Genomic DNA, 16,698 nt, shown 5'->3' with positions numbered 1-16,698 from the left:
AAGTATCTTACTTTAAAGATAAAGCTTCTTTTACTTGTAGATTATTTTTTTACAAACCACAGATTCATTGTCTGTGGGGTGGAGGAACTCTGCTTTTACCTGTCTTTAGTAAATTAACAAGTGGGTAGCTAAATCAATAAACAGAAATGACCTCTGTCAGTAAATGTAAAACTGAGCTAAAACAAAAGGAAACTGAGATGGTAATTAATTTGCTGAAAATTACAAAAAAAATCTCTTTTAAGGGCTGTGAAAATCTATGTTGATGATCCTTTAATTTTAGATTCCCCCCCCCTCCCATTGATGTTCTTTTTTTAGTGATTCTTCACTCTTTGCTTTTGTTAAAAAAATGAGCATGAATATAGTTTTCTTTTACAACAGCAGTGAAATGTGCTACAAGATTATGGAGAAACACACTCAGAAATACTCAACTGGATTAAAATATAGATTTAATGAGAATGGTGCATACTCAGCCATTGCCTTAAAACATGTCAGAGTATTGTTAAAAGATTATAAGACCTTGACATGCCTGGGGATGCAGTCTAATTGCTGATTGAATTGTGTGTGTTGAGTTGAGTCATCTGAGGCCCTGGGTGCTCTGCTTCCTTTTGTGGTACTGCTGCAAAAGGGAAAACCTACACCTTAGTTATACACTATAATGTTGCCATGTTATATAGCATAGTTGAATCAAAGCTTCTGCCCTTATGCATGTAGCTGGTTGGAAGTTAAATTCTTTCTTATACACATCTTAATAAGTTCAGGGGAATTAACTTCCAAATAAGTATACTGAGGTTCACACCTTCCCCAAATTCTTTGAAAGGTCCTATTTCTGTGAATTAGAAATTCAGAAATGATGATGCATCTTTTATTTATTATTAATAATAGAACATTTGTATTGAAATGTAATATACATTATTTAAAAACTTACATTGGTATTTCTCACTATCCTGTTCTTTGAGATAAAGGCTATTTTAAAATATTTATAAACCTTATGGAGTGACTATGCCAGGTGCTGTGAACTTAATTGTTTCCATTGACCACATACCAAATAGTGAAGATCTGTGTCTGGAATGTAGTATGGCTTGATAAACTGATTTTTATATTTCAAACTAATATTTCCATATTTGAAAAAGATTGAGATTGAATTACATTTCCAAAGAAAATGGAATGTTACATTGTGCTAGCCAACCTCTACATAATGAGTAGCTATATAGAAACCAGAAAGAAAGCATATTAAATGTTTTAATGAACAGTAAGCTGTGGAAAGGCGAGGGAAGTCTCATTTTACTGTATATTTCTGGTCATTCAGTGCTGAAACCCCAATATTCTGTCAAGGAGATGGACATATATTTAGATAACAGAGATGTGAAAATTATGCTGGAGGAAGAACAAGGGGTGATTTTTCTTTCTTTCTTGTGTTTATAGTGTTGGGATTTGGGCGAGAAACATTATGACATAACTTAGAACTGCTGTGTGTCGATGTATTGTACATCCATGTCCAGTTCCTACCTATGTTAAATTAATATATGCTCAGGGTTCCTTTAGGTGGGTTTTGATTGTAAATCTGGAGACATGTGGCTTTTAGGCGAAAAAAACCAGGACCCAGGGCAGAGTTCAGAAAGCACTGTGAGTTTATTCCATGCAACCTTTATTCCAGAATCTGGTCTATAAGGGTCAAGGCAAATTGGTACCAGATAAAAGTAAACAGACTTCAAGAGAAGCTGGACTTGAGTCTTTTTTGAGGGTGTAGAGACTCCCGATTGATGATGCATTTGACCCCATCGTCAGGCTCAGTTTGGTCTTCTCCTACAGTGACCAGTGTATGCAAGAGCAGAGGGAGCTGAAGTAAATAGCATGATCCCACAAACTCTTGTGTGTCTTTAATGTCAGGAGGTTCATGTCAGATCTAGATGTGTGGTCTGCTAGGTGTTACATTCTTGAAGTTCCAAAAATGTTTTGCATAAAGATCTTGAATAAAGTTAGGTTTACTATTATAAAGCAGGAAAGCAGACAGTAGGAATAAATTAAATGTTTTGTACAGTGTAAATAAATTAATTGTGTGGTTCTCCAAAGAATGAACTGGAACTAATGCCATTTTAATAGAAAAGATTCTGGAGTGAAACTGAGAAATAGGTTACACCATAATGCTACCAGATGACATTAAATGCAGGATAGTTAAATATAAAGCATATTAGGGCTAACTCCATAATTAGGTGGAACAAACTAAGGTGAAACAAACAGCACTTGGATTCAGTATAACTGGAAAATTTTTCTACTGAGTAAAACAAAAATCCGTCTCCTAAAGGATGGTGAGGCAAATGAATGAACATTTAATTTATCTACTTCAATCTTGTCAGTTTTTGAGTTCACCACTTCCCCAACTTACCTTTAAAATATTAAGCAGCCCTTTTGATTCATAAAAAGAAAATCAAAAATGATTCTGACATCCCAGTCTTACACATAAAACATGCACATACATGCACTCTAGTTGTCTATGCTCATGTTTTGTAGGTGTTTGGTAATTTGGAAATTGCATTCCTTCTGAGAGGCTACTGTGTGACGGGTTGCATTCAAAAATTCTTACCAAAGACATAAAAAGTTCAAAATAATTTATTTCACCGTGAGACAGATTAGCAAAAAAGAGTGGTGACACAATTTCTGAATTATGGAACAAGTTTATAAACAATCCAAACTCCCTTTTAGAGCTTGAAGGCAGATTATGTCAAACTCCAATGGAAAATACAAACAATCCAATGCATAAGAAACACATTTGAAAATTGTAGTTTTTCCAGAGAAAATTGCAGTTAGCACTTCCACTATAAGCTGCCCATGTTATTGACAGTCCTGTATGTTATATAGTTATACAGCCATTATACCGTAGGAGCAGTTATTTGGATAGAAATAGACTTTTCATTCTAAACATCTCCTTAGCATATTTGTTTATTTCAGCTCTCCCACCATTTTGTCTTTTTAAATTTTGTTAAAAAAATAATAAAAAGAGAAAAAAGAAGACTAACAATATATTAAAAAAAACTTCAGGCTTCAAAGAAATCCTCAAAATTTAATCACACAGCAAAGTGTTCAACTGTCTTTTGCATTATGTTGATCAAAAAACAGTTTATAAGCAGAGATTAAACATATCATAAACCCAAATTGGATGGCACAGTTTGTCCATTATAGAAAAGTAGCATTCCTTGCAATCCCACAATTTATTAGTTAAAAAAATTATTTGAGCTATTAGTACTTCTATTAGCTCATGAAGATGTTTTTTTAAACTATCTAGTGTATTCAAACTGGAATTAATCCAGATTGTAAATTTAGTGTGCAAAGAAGGATCAAAATAATAATTCTCTATCAAAATATCTTCCAAATGTGGAAAAATCTGAGAACGTTGCAGAATCATAACTAAAAGTGGATCCCAGTCCCTGCCATAATATCAAAGATTAACATTGTTGTTTTTAAAATGTCCTATCATAGTTTTGGGATAGTCACCTGGCTTGCAGAGAGAAGCGAAGTCAAAATATTTGCTTGGTTATAAAATTGAAAGTCAGGAAATTTAATCCCACTCTACTCCAATTTTATGAAGGACTTCTTGACAAAGAAAATGTTGTCCTTCTTTCAACGGAATCTTTACCCATCCTTTAAATCCATATAAGCCTTTTAAAAGGTAGTCAATCCCACTCTTCTTCCTGACAGCATTTCATTTTTTTAATTAAAATGAGAAGAACAAATAGTGCTGCTTTTAGAAATGTTAGTGTTAATTGCTCTGTTACATAATCTGCATATTTTTTTACTTCTAATTAATCTATGATGCCATATTAAACATTTACACATATACTGTTGAAGTATTATATAATAAAAGGTTTTCAGAGACAATATGTAGATTTCCCACATTTTTAATGTACTTTCTATCTTAGCCCAAATATCTCTTTTCTAATTAATCACTTTTGGTTCAGATATTAAATATATATTTTAGGATTGTTTCCCTCCACTCTTCCATGTATTACACTCATAATGACCCTAATATCTGATTTTCTCTTCAGCACAGCATAGACTTTTTGAAGCTGTTTACAGTCTGCCTTGGAATTCCTATTCCTGAACATTTCGGTGTCTGTCAGATCAACTACTTCATTGTTCAGTCATTTATAAGTATCATCTTAAATAGCAGTGGTGCCTTTACAGGCATTTAGGGCACTTTTCCCAATCCAGTGCCTGCATATAGGTTGGGTGAGATTATAACTTCTGTAAATCTCAGGCAATATGACTTTTGGCAAATTCTGGGAGTTTTGCACCCATAGTATTTTGGAGGAATATGGTGAGAAGTATTGCTTCCTATTTTTCTCTTTGATGAGAATGTAACCAACTCCATAGGAGTTAACTTTGTAAGCTACACATGACTCTGTTGTAAGCATTTGCAAGATGACTGGATTTAAAGCTTCCCAAAAGCTTTATGGAAATCCACATAGATAGGCTGGATTCTCATAGTGGTTTATCACAACGTCTATTAGTTGATTTTCACAAAGGAAGTTAAGACTGCGCTGTGTGGAACATCCTCCCTTTAGAGATTGGAATGGCCCCAACCTGCTAGCCTTTAGCCTTCTGTAAAGCTTTTTAAGGGCTGGCTATGCTTCTGAGAGGGACATGGTGGCTCAGTAGTTAAGATGTTGAGCTTATTAATCAGAAAAGTTGGCAGTTCGGCGGTTCGAATCCCTAGCACCACATAACAGAGTGAGCTCCCATTACTTGTCCCAACTTCTGCCAACCTAGCAGCTTGAAAGCATGTAAAAATGCAAGTAGAAAAATAGGGACCACTTTGGTGGGAAGGCAACAGCGTTCTGTGCGCCTTCGGCATTTAGTCATGCTGGCCACATGACCACGGAGACTTCTTCGGACAGCACTGACTCTTTGGCTTTGTAATGGAGATGAGCACCGCCCCCGAGAGCCGGAAACGACTAGCACGTATATGGGAAGGGCTGGGGCAATATATACCTCCAAGGATCCTGCCTCCTGGCTATATTGTTAGCTGGCCAGATGTCTTGCTCTGTGTGTGCTCAAATGTTTTATTTTTTTTTAATTGTGTTAATGGCATTTATTGTTTTAAAAATGTTAAGATTTTAATTGTAATATATGTTTTTGGATCATTTGTTGAGATGGGCAGCTATAGAAATCAAATACACAAACAAACAAATATAAATCACACTTATGAACCATAAGAAGTTAAAGGAAGACCTAGCCTATCACAGTTAACTATTACACATTTATTTACATAGCACATTTCAAGCTATTTATCTTAGGTCTAATTGATGAGAATTCCTCTTGATTAACACAACCAGTATTTTTCCTCTAATTTTACAAATGTGGGAAGTTACAGGAGCAGATATGATGGTTGAAATATTTAAAACAAATGGTTAACCATGCTTGATTTTGTTAATCGAGAATTTGTGCCAGCTGCCATATGGCCATCTTGCAATTCATGAAGTCGTTAAATCTGTTAAATTCCATTTTTCCTCCAATGCGGAACCAGAAGTAAGGAGGAAAGTATTGTTGACTTGAGAGCTAAGCAGCCTTTTTCAGTCATGGTGTGAAGATGTGGGAGTCTTTTTTAAAGATCTCTTGAGAGAGCTATATATCTTGCATTCCTTTTTCTTTTTTAGTTGTACCAAATGGAAATAAGGAGGAAGGTTGGTTTAATTAAGAATTGTTGAAGAATTTTGTACATAAGTTGTATATGAATGCCAACTAATTTAATTGAATAGTTTTTTGTGGGTTGTTTTTTTTTTGTGGGGGGGTATTTGGAGATTCTTTGGACTGGTGTCCACATGCATATACTTCTTGTTACTACACATTTGGTAATTTGAACTGTGAACTGACTTCCTTGAAAAACACCATGCTTCCACCCTCATAGAAAGCTCTGGTTTTGAAGAATTAACATGTTATTACTATAAATCAGTCTACAGCAGGGGTGTCCAACCTTGGTAACGTTAAGCCTGGAGGACTTCAACTCCCAGAATTCCCCAGCCAGCTTTGCTGGCTGGGGAATTCTGGGAGTTGAAGTCCTCCAGGCTTAACGTTACCAAGGTTGGACACCCCTGGTCTACAGTAACTTACAGGAAAGAAGCAGGATGTTTATTTTCTTGTTACTGCTTACCCTGCCCTTGAAGATTGTATTTTGCTAAACTGAAGAGTTAAATTACCCAATATAAAAAAGTCTCTGCATTTAAAACACAATCATGTTTCTTTACTATTTATGCTGGCCGGACTGTCAACTGATCATTTGGACTGAGATTATTATTTTTACAGCACCTAAGAGAAGATTTAGCGTTACATATTTTACATTAATAATGCTATGCGTTTGTTCTTTCATCAATGTAGTGTTCAGAGACACATATCGAAATGTGGTATTATTTCCTCAAACTGATTTTCAACAGATGTGTTGGATATACTCGCTTAATTCCTCACTGGAAAGTCTAATACATACATATGAAGGGCATGAGATTCAGAAAAACTTCTCTGAAAATTTCCAAACATCTCTCTATTTATCTACTATTTTAAGAATAATTTTGGACAAAACGCAGCAAAATATAAAGGAACACCCTTTCCAGCATAAACTTGTTATCAGTTTGGATACAATTATCTACTGATGTAATTACAACTAGGATATTCAAATAAAGGTCATGTGACAAATTCCTTCTGTGTCCAATCACACTTGGCCAATAAAGTATTCTATTCTATTCTATAAATAATAGGGTATTGAAATGTGTAAAATGCCTGGTGTTCTGCTTTCGGGATCAGTTTCATTTTAAAAAAACCAAAGCAATTCGCTTTAGCATTCAAATCACTTAACAGTGTGTCAGTGTCACTGAAAATTGCTTTGGGTCTTCAGGGCACCAAGTGCTTTATGTAATATTACCTGATCTGATGGCTTTGTTTGTACTATAATTTTAACAAGGTTTCTTAGTTAGAAACCTTGCTGAGGGATTAGATATATATATATATAAAAGTAATTGCTGTCTTGTAATATTTCCATTTCAATTTAGGGGATTCTCCTGAAGATGATAAAAAAATAATATTGATTGGTTGGGCTTGGTTTTTGCAGTGCTCTTTACTTAATCTCTAAAGACTCCTGGTGATTATTTCATTATATAAAAAAGGCATACCTGTGAAGCGATGGACCTGTCAGCCTGCTTAATATAACCTGTAAGCTTTACGCAAGGAATCTCTGTTGGAAGACATGGAAAAGTAGGTTAGATTTAGGATTAGTTATTTTACAGTTGAGTAGTGCCTAATTTTAGAATATCTAGCTGAGACCTATATCTTGAAGTACCCTTTATGTTGCTTTCATCAATTTCAAATCATCCTTTCAATTCCAAGGGATAGCTTATGGAGAAAGTAGGACATTCTTTATTCAGAGAATAAAATCCAGCTTCTATATGAAAATACTTATCTGAGGATTCAATGGACAATGCACAGTTTCTTCAAACCAAGGGATGAAACTGTGGGCTACATATTAATTCCCTTCCTGTTTAAATTCTGTGTTAATTTGTTGGTCCAATTATTCTTTGACCCCCAGCTTTATCCTTCAGTGGTCAACAGGTAAGCTTTGAGAAGAGTTAGTTGTTGTAGCCCTTTGAGTCTTAGGGTTAGTTGTTGTAGCCCTTTGTGTCTTAGGGTTAGTTGTTGTAGCCCTTTGTGTCTTAGGGTTAGTTGTTGTAAAGACAAAAATTGTGGTTTTCTATAAATGTTTAACAAAGCATAAAATGAGTAATGAGTATCACTTTATAAATAGTCTGTAGCTTTTATTAAATCCTAAATCCTTCCCCATTCTGCATTATGGAACCATTTGGCAGAAATCCCACTCATGTTACATTATGAATGTAAAATGAAAGATGGCTTTTAATTAGACAATCTGTTCCACAGATATTTGTTTTAGTTTAACAATTTTAAAGAGGTAGATGATTGATTGTCTGTTGTTTCCCATTAAGGTGACAACTATTTGTTACAATGAATGGGGTGTGGGTTTTCTAAGAATTTGCCTGGTTTTGTATTGACCTTTTGTATCAAAGGTGATTTTTTTCCCCAAAAGGCAACTGGACTGGTTTTTTTTCCTTGAGGAAAAAGAATGAAGACAACGTCAAAGGAAGAAGCAGATTAGTTGCCTGGATGACTGAGAATCTCCACAGACACTGAGCCTTTCTAGTAATAAATTAGTCCAAAGGCCATATTCAAACAGTACTGTCTCTGCAAAACTGCCTAACCAATGGCTTCTTACTTTAATGTCTGAACTGTGGTAGCCAAGGACATTTTCTTCTGAATCAACTGCCAGAAATTCAAATCACAAAACTCAGCCATTGATACTAACGCAGAATAGAATCTGCAGTCTTTCAGAAATAACTTTTCATTATAAGTATTATTAAAATAAATTAATGAATCACTAAACAAAACAAGCTACCATCTTCAAGAGTTCTCTCTCTTTCTGTCTCTCTGTCTCTCTCTCAAATGTATGTACATATAAAGTGTGTATACATATAAAATGTTTGTATACATTTATGTATAGATTCAGTTTGGTGTAAGGCATCAGGTTGGAAACTGGGAGACTGTGAGTTCTTAATCCCACCTTAGCCACAAAACAATTTGGGTGATCTTGGGCCAGTTACTTTCTCTCAGCCCTAGAAAGGAGGCAATGGCAAACCACTTCTGAAAAACCTTGTGAAGAAAAATTGCAGGGACTTGTCCAGGCCATTTCCAAGAATTGAATACACTTGAATGGAAGAAAAGAACAGGCATATATGTATCTATTTCTTTGGAATGAAGACCTTAGATAACAAATTAGAATATATGTACTATTATAGATTTTGGCTATGATCCTTATCTGCAAATCTATCCACGACTGAACCATCACAGAGGAGTCAGTTGTAAGAAAAATACAACAAATTTTTCTCTTTTCAACCTGCAGAGCACTAGAGATATCACAACATTGTGTCCACATTTCCATGAAACTCAGGTGAATGGGATGGAAGGATTAAAAGATATTTCCCATCTAAAGCCATTGGCAAGACAACTTACTGATGCAGACAGACTCCGGAAGGTCATCCAAGAACTCATAGACACAGAGAAATCTTACGTAAAGGTATTAGGCATGCTTTACTGTTCATTTGTCTCTATTAATCCTCCTCCCTTATTTTTGTGATTGCTTTCTGTATATCACCAGCACTTTGGGAAAAGAAATACGTAGTAGCTACAGGTGCATTTCCATGATGCTCTACAATCCTGTTCCAAATGTATTGCTTAGCAATGATAGAAGTTACAGTTCTACATTTTTGGATGGCACCAAATCGAGGAAGCCTGAATTATATATAGGTGGTCTTCAACTTACAATTATTCGTTTAGTGACCGTTCCAAGTTACAATGGCAGTGACATGGCTGTTTTTCACACTTAACGATCATTGCAACATTCCCTGTGATCACCTGATCAAAATTCAGATGCTTGGCAACTCACTCATATTTATGTCAGTGTCCTGGGGTCTTGTGATCCACCTTCTGACAATCAAATTAATTGGGGAAGCCAAATTCACTTAACAATCCCGTTACTTAATCATTGCAGTGATTCACTTAATAACTGTGGCAAGAAAGTTCGTAAAATGGGGGCAAAACTCACTTAACAGCTGTCATGGTTAGCAACAGAGATTTTAGATTCAGTTACAGTCATAAGTTGAGGACTATCTGTACAAACAAGATCTGAGGGAGAGATTGAGGGCAGAAGATGTAGCATAATGGAAGTGGAGAACAAATCACCAGATCTGATCTAGTCACATTCTTAGCTTTGGTTTTGGTTTGTTAAGGATTGCTAAGAAATTTCCCTTCTTGGGAATGCTGCCTAATATCATGCATATACATATAGATGAATGCATAGCTAAGTATTTTATAATATGCTATTGTTTCGATAGTTAAAACAGCATATAATAAACACGCAACAAATACAGTAGTTTTTCCCTAGAAGTGTTACAGTGACCTAAGTAAAAAAAGCATTATCTCATAACAATTACCTTGTACCCTCACATGTTAAGAAGAGGGTTGCTTTCAAAAACATGTAAATCTAAATAATGTTTGATTTCCCCTAGGATCTGAGCTGCCTCTTTCAGTTATACTTGGAACCTCTTCAGAATGAGACTTTCCTTACTCAAGATGAGGTGAGATATTTCCATGGTTATTTTAATTGTTCTCTAATCTTTCGGAAGTTATGAGCGTTTCAACTGTATCAGACATTTTAAGAATATTTCCTTGCTTTCTTTCTTTTTTCTTTTTGCATTAGTTATGCCTTGATGATCAAAGTTGACCAACCTCCTTTACAAAAACATTTTTAAGAAGTCTTTAGTTTCAGAAATTATCTTGTTTTTCTGCCTTTATTAATGTCGTGTACCGCTTTGTTTATCTCTAGCTTAATACAATTAAACATTAGGTATTCTTTTCTTGAGTAGTATTATCTTTTCAATGTTTATTTTTCCCTACTTCCACACAGATGGAGTCTTTATTTGGCAGCTTGCCAGAGATGCTGGATTTCCAGAAGGTATTTTTAGAGACCCTTGAAGATGGAATTTCTTCCTGCTGTGATTTCAGTACACTTGAAACCCCTTCTCAGTTTCGGGTAATTACAATTTATTACATTTTGGAATATGATAATTATTCCCTTTGATTTCCTTTTTTTCCCTATGTTTTCTCCAGTTATAATTTTTTATGCATAAAACTAAAAATCACTTATGTTCTCTAGGAAGATTCCTCCCCACTCCCTTTATGGAATAAATTTTGAAATATATTTTCCAAGACCCTGCTGAGGTCAGGTGAACAGTTTGAAAATCCCATAAGTAACTAGCTGAGTCAATTAGTTTGTACAATCACACTAGCAGCATGGGTAAGAAGGAGTTTATATCAAATAAATGAATCTCTGTGTTTATCTCTAATATTTTAGAGACTTCTGTCCCTAAAGCCCCTAATATTTCACAGAAATATCTCCAGATCTTTTCTGCTGAGGAAGCAATGAAGGAATATCAAGGAAATTTAAAGTCTATGGTGCAACCATTTTCAGTTACTAAGAAAATGAAAAAAAATTTTTAGGACAATTCCTTGCATTTACAACCTGTGCAGGTCTGTAAAGCAAAATAAGATCATAAGCATACTTAGCTTAATTACTGAATTATCGGCCTCAGTTGTGGTTGCTAAATGAGGTCTACTTTTAATCACTATGGAAGTTCCTAAATTACTTTCAGACCCATAAATCAGAGTGCAAGTGCACACTGCACATCAAACCTAAACTGTTGTGGTATTCTGGATGAATCCTAATAATTTAAATTTTACTAGGACATTTTACTTTGTTCTGTAACCACTACCATGACTACTATTTATATCTGAACCTTGACTGATAAACTATTTTAAATTTGTGATCTGTTACTAAACTTTCCTGCTGGATAGGATTAGTTTCTGTCATCCCTACTGCTTTCTCTCTTTATTGCATTTATTACAAGAGTTTTGTGTAGTTAATTGTTAAAAGCGTGAATAGTAAGATAATACAATTAAAAATAATGTTTTATTATTTCTAGAATAATAAAATTATTCAGAATATTCTGTCACTTTTTAAATGCATTTAAACTTCATCAGTTCTTTTTTCCTGCCTACGACAAGTTTTGCCATCTGTTTTCGTAACTTCTTTCTTAATCCAATTCTAGCTATGAATTAAGCACCTGTGGTAAACAAGCATGGCATTCAAGAGAAGAAATTCTAATCATAGAGGGGCATAATTGAAATGATTCATGTTTTCAGTGAATCGCTTTCCATCACATTTGTTGGCTTTAGTTCATGCAAATCTTGTATTCATTATCTAATTTGTTCTGTTGATTTGTGTTTGTTACATATCACTGACTTGAAACCACTAGAAAGACAAGATATAGTCATACTCATAAATAGCAAAGGCAATTATAGAATAACATAAGTTACAATCAATCAGTTACAGAATATTTTTTTAATGAAAAACTTTTCAGGAATGCAAAATAGGGTGAAGGTAGACGTAGAAGTATAAAATAGAGGAAAACTATGTAGTATAATCATAATGCCCCTTTATTTTAATGACTTCCATATAGTTTTCTGTTTACTGTTAGTTGGCTGTCAGAGTCCAAAATCCAAGAAAGAAATGTTGAAACTCTTCTAAGCGGTTTCACCCCCCACTCACCTGTAGACAGAAATCTTGCCAAACTAAAGCAGACTACTTATACTGTAGGTAGTCTTCGACTTACAACCGTTCGTTTAGTGACCATTCAAAGTTACAACGGCACTGAAAAAAAGTGACATGACCATTTTTCACACTAACAACCATTACCACATCCCCATGGTTACGTGATCAAAATTCAGACCCATGGCAACGGACTCATATTTATGACAGTTGCAGTGTCCCAAGGTCATGTGATTACTTTTTGCAACCTTCTGAAAAAACAAAGTCAATGGGGAAGCCAGACTCACTTAACAACCATGTTACATACTTTAACACCTGCAAGTGATTCACTTAACAACTATGGCAAGAAAGGCCATAAAATGGAGCAAAATTCTAGTTAACAACTGTCTCGCTTAGCAACAGAAATTTTAGGCTCAGTTGTGGTTTTAAGTTGAGGACTACCTGTATAAAACATACACTCTGGGAACTACTAGGAAGGAGCTGTCTTAACTCTCTTACACCTACACAAGCATATCGAAACTGCTCTGTGTTTTGCTTCTCTGGAAATCACTCCTTCCCTCCTGAAGAACTGGACAAACTCCATCACATCTGCCTTGGTTTTGAATGATTTCTTGCATTGTTTGTCATAGTTGCTCTGCACATTAAAAATCTAGTGTGGTGAAATTAAGGAATGGCTCTTTGAAGAGCATTGTTAGTTTTTTGCTTAACTACAAAGGTAAAGGTAACGGGCATCCCTAAAATAAGTTTCTCACCTTCTTCGTTTCAGAAACTGCTCTTCTCTTTGGGAGGCTCTTTCCTCTATTACGCTGATCACTTCAAATTATACAGTGGGTTCTGTGCAAACCACATCAAAGTCCAGAAAGTTCTGGAAAGAGGTAATTATCTCCCTGAGGTAAACTAAGCGTATGATAGAAATGAGGCAAAATAATGCAATTGTGTTTTTTTTTTTAAGATGTGAGTGTTAAAAGCATTTCTTAAATTTTGCAATTGGTCTTCTGATAAAGAGTCTGAAAACTGCATCTGTTTTTGATACTCCTAAGCACAACATTTAGGACTATCTGTGTTTGTCTGTCTTCTTACGGAATTGCTGGGGTGTGTGTGTGTGTAGGGGTATGCTCATTTATTTACTTGAAAATACGGTAGATCCAGTGCTAGTTATTAAACCAGGCTTTTTTAAAAAGGAAAGGGAAAAAACCTTATAAGACTTAGACTTAGAATACCATATTTTTCGGAGCATAAAAAAAGTGGGTGGAAATGTTTGTGCATTTTATACAGCAAATGTTGCCAAAGCCCCACCCACCCACTGGCCCCCACCCTTCGGCCTCTGCATTCCAGCAGTTTGCCTTCTTGCAGCAAACAGCCTGGTCAGCTTCAGCAGAGCCTGATTAGCACAAGCAACTGATTGTCGGTTGGATCGGCCTCCTGACCTTGCACACCTCCATCTTCCCTTTCAGGATGCCGCACAGATGCTCAATAGGGTTTAAGTCTGGAGACATGCTTGGCCAGTCCATTACCCTCAGCTTCTTTAGCAAGGCAGTTAGTCGTTTGGGAGGTGTGTTTGGGGTCGTTATCATGTTGGAATACTGTCCTGCGGCCCAGTCTCCGAAGGGAGGGGACCATGCTCTGCTTCAGTATGTCACAGTACATGTTGGCATTCATGGTTCCCTCAATGAACTGTAGCTTCCCAGTGCCAGGAGCACTCATGCAGCCCCAGACCATGACATTCCCACCAACATGCTTGACTGTAGGCAAGACACACTTGTCTTAGTACTCTGGTTGCCGCCACGCACGCTTGACATCATCTGAACCAAATAAGTTTATCTTGGTCTCAGCGCACCACAGGACATGGTTGCAGAAATCCATGCCCTTAGTTCTTTGGTTGACCATGGCGAGGCCTGTTCTGAGTGGAACCTGTCCTGTTAAACCGCTGTATGGTCTTGGCCACCATGCTGCAGCTCAGTTTCAGGGTCTTGGCAATCTTCTTATAGCCCAGGCCATCTTTATGTAGAGCAACAATTCGTTTTTTCAGTTCCTCAGATAGTTCATTGCCATGAAGTGCCATGTTGAACTTCCAGTGACCAGTATGAGAGAGAGAGAGATAACACCAAATTTAACACACCTGCTCCCCCTTCACACCTGAGACCTTGTAACACTAATAAGTCACATTATACCAGGGAGGAAAAACGGCTACTTGGGCCCCATTTGGACATTATCACTTAGGGGTGTACTTACTTTTGTTGCCAGGGGTTTAGATATTAATGGCTGTGTGTTGTGTTATTTTGAGAGGACAGCACATTTACATTGTTATACAAGTTGTATACTCACTACTTAACATCGTAGCCAAGTGTCATTTCTTCAGTGTTGCCACATGAAAAGATATACTTAAATATTTACAAAATGTGAGGGGGTGTATTCAGTTCTGTGATATACAACACATACTATAAATATGAAAGTATTTGTAAGAAAAAAAGAAATATTTGAAGAAAAGAAATTGTTTTGCCCAACCAATTGTGAATAAACTTGCATTTTCATAATGTGCTCCTTCTGCAAGAATTGGACAGAATATTTTGTGTGGTTAGAAAAGTTTTTCATTGATGAGTTATATGTTCTGGAACTAATAGCTGACATTTTTGTATTTTAATTAATGATGATAATTATAGCCTTTACATATGACTAATCATTATGTTTTTAATTAATATAACTGGCCTTGTGTAATGTATTTTTATTTGAAAGATAAGCATATATAGGCATGTATGGATATGAGGGCACATTACATTAAAACACACACACACACACACACACACACACACAGAGAGAGAGAGAGTTGTAAAGCAAATGTTGCTTTAAGGAAAAAGCTGAGGTTGCTGTGGATATGGCTTGATTAGCTGCACAGGTGTGTGTGTGTGTGTGTCTCACCTGCTTAAGGAGCTAATCAAGCCATATCCACAGCAACCTCAGCTTTTTCCTTAAAGCAACATTTCTACTGGAGAACAGTTTGTGGTGGAATATAATAGTTTCTTCTACAGGGGCATAATTATAGATTGAAATGGAAGATTACAAACTAATTTTTTTTGGTCTGTTCCTGTTTATTTATTGAAATAAGTCACTTTAACACTTTCAATTGCTTCTTAGTATCTGTTACGTTCGATAAAAAAGTATCATGGTTAACAATGCTGTAAAAGCATGTGATACACAGCATCTTTATCAGAGCTAAGCAGATCTTGGTCAGTGATTAGAGGAGGATCATTCAGAGACTGTCATGAATTTTGGAATGGAAAGATAGTAATAACAGTCTTCAACTTAACAACCGCAATTTAGGCTAGCGCATTGCTAAGCAAGGTGCTTCGTTAAATAAGTTGTACTCGATTTTATGAACATTTTTTGCCATGGTTATTAAGTGAATCATTGCAGTTGTTAAGTGAATCTCACAGTTGTTAAGCAAATTTGGTTCCCCTCCCTTGATTTTGCTTGCTGAAAGATATAAATGGAGCATGACAATGCTGCTATGATTGTAAGTGTGAGAAGTTGTCATAAACCATTTTTTTCAGTACCATTGTGACTTTGAACAGTTGCTGAAAGAATGGCTGTAAGTTGAGGACTTTAGATAATATTAAAGTAATAATTTGCATTTTCTAATGTTGGTTTAAAAATATAAATAGAATAGTTCACAATAATTGTAGGTTAACAGTAGGGATATATCGTTATGAGTGTGTATTTTCTACTACCTAATGCAAATATTAACACACGTAGAATAGCAAAGATACACAGTGCTGTAAGTATTGAGTGGTTTATTTCTGGGTTGATAGATATGTTTGGAGTTGTGAAAGTGTGCAATCTCACAAAAATAATGGAAAAAATGTGAAGGATGCATTCAACTATGACTTACTATTATTCTGTATTATTTCAAGCTTTTCTTCATCAGATCAAATCAACATGCTAAGTTGCAGGCATCCATTAATTGTATGCTCTAATTATATCACTAAAGCCTTTGGAAAAATAGATATGGTTGGGCCAACAACTCCCCAGCATGCCAGTTCTTTTTTAATTCAGGAACTTAAATTATAAGATTTTTTTTTAATGTTATGTGAAACAGCCTGGCAGACATTGTTGGAAGTCTCTATGGATAGGGCTTTGCTCAGGTGACACAACTTCATTGGTTTCCAATAGTGTGGAATCCATCCTCTGTATCTAATGCAGCTATTTGCAACCTTTTGGGGCTGAAATTCCACTCTACTGTCCTTACTCATGTTCTTCCTGTTTCTGGGTAATAGGAGAACAACCAAACTCCAGGGATAGAGCCAACGATGGGTTTTAATTTCTTGGCATTCTTTGGGGAACTCAGGAGCATTCCTGGAAATGATATTGGAATCTGGCAATGTGTTTTGATGTTTCTCCTTTATTTATTAAAGTCTCTTTTAATATAAAAAGTCACAGGGAGTGAGGAGCTTGGAGAATTTAAAAAAAATGTCTGTTGGCACAGTGGT

At 35.8% G+C, this 16,698-nt stretch overlaps 1 protein-coding gene across 3 annotated transcripts in view; it reads left to right on the top strand.

The window, feature by feature from the left end:
• Positions 1-16,698, top strand: part of TIAM2 (TIAM Rac1 associated GEF 2) — an 87,635-nt gene that overhangs the window by 59,832 nt on the left and 11,105 nt on the right. For all 3 annotated transcript variants that reach the window (XM_026680316.2, XM_087969798.1, XM_087969804.1), the window contains 4 exons: positions 8,951-9,124; positions 10,116-10,184; positions 10,514-10,639; positions 12,981-13,089. In XM_026680316.2, the coding sequence (XP_026536101.2) occupies positions 8,951-9,124; positions 10,116-10,184; positions 10,514-10,639; positions 12,981-13,089 (478 nt within the window). The remainder of the gene's footprint in view (positions 1-8,950; positions 9,125-10,115; positions 10,185-10,513; positions 10,640-12,980; positions 13,090-16,698) is intronic.

Source organism: Notechis scutatus, chromosome 1 (assembly GCF_049901735.1).
Source record: "Notechis scutatus isolate UNSWTSFEM ecotype Mainland chromosome 1, rNotScu1.2, whole genome shotgun sequence".
Lineage (NCBI taxonomy): Eukaryota > Metazoa > Chordata > Lepidosauria > Squamata > Elapidae > Notechis > Notechis scutatus.
This window is presented reverse-complemented; position numbering and strand designations above follow the sequence as displayed.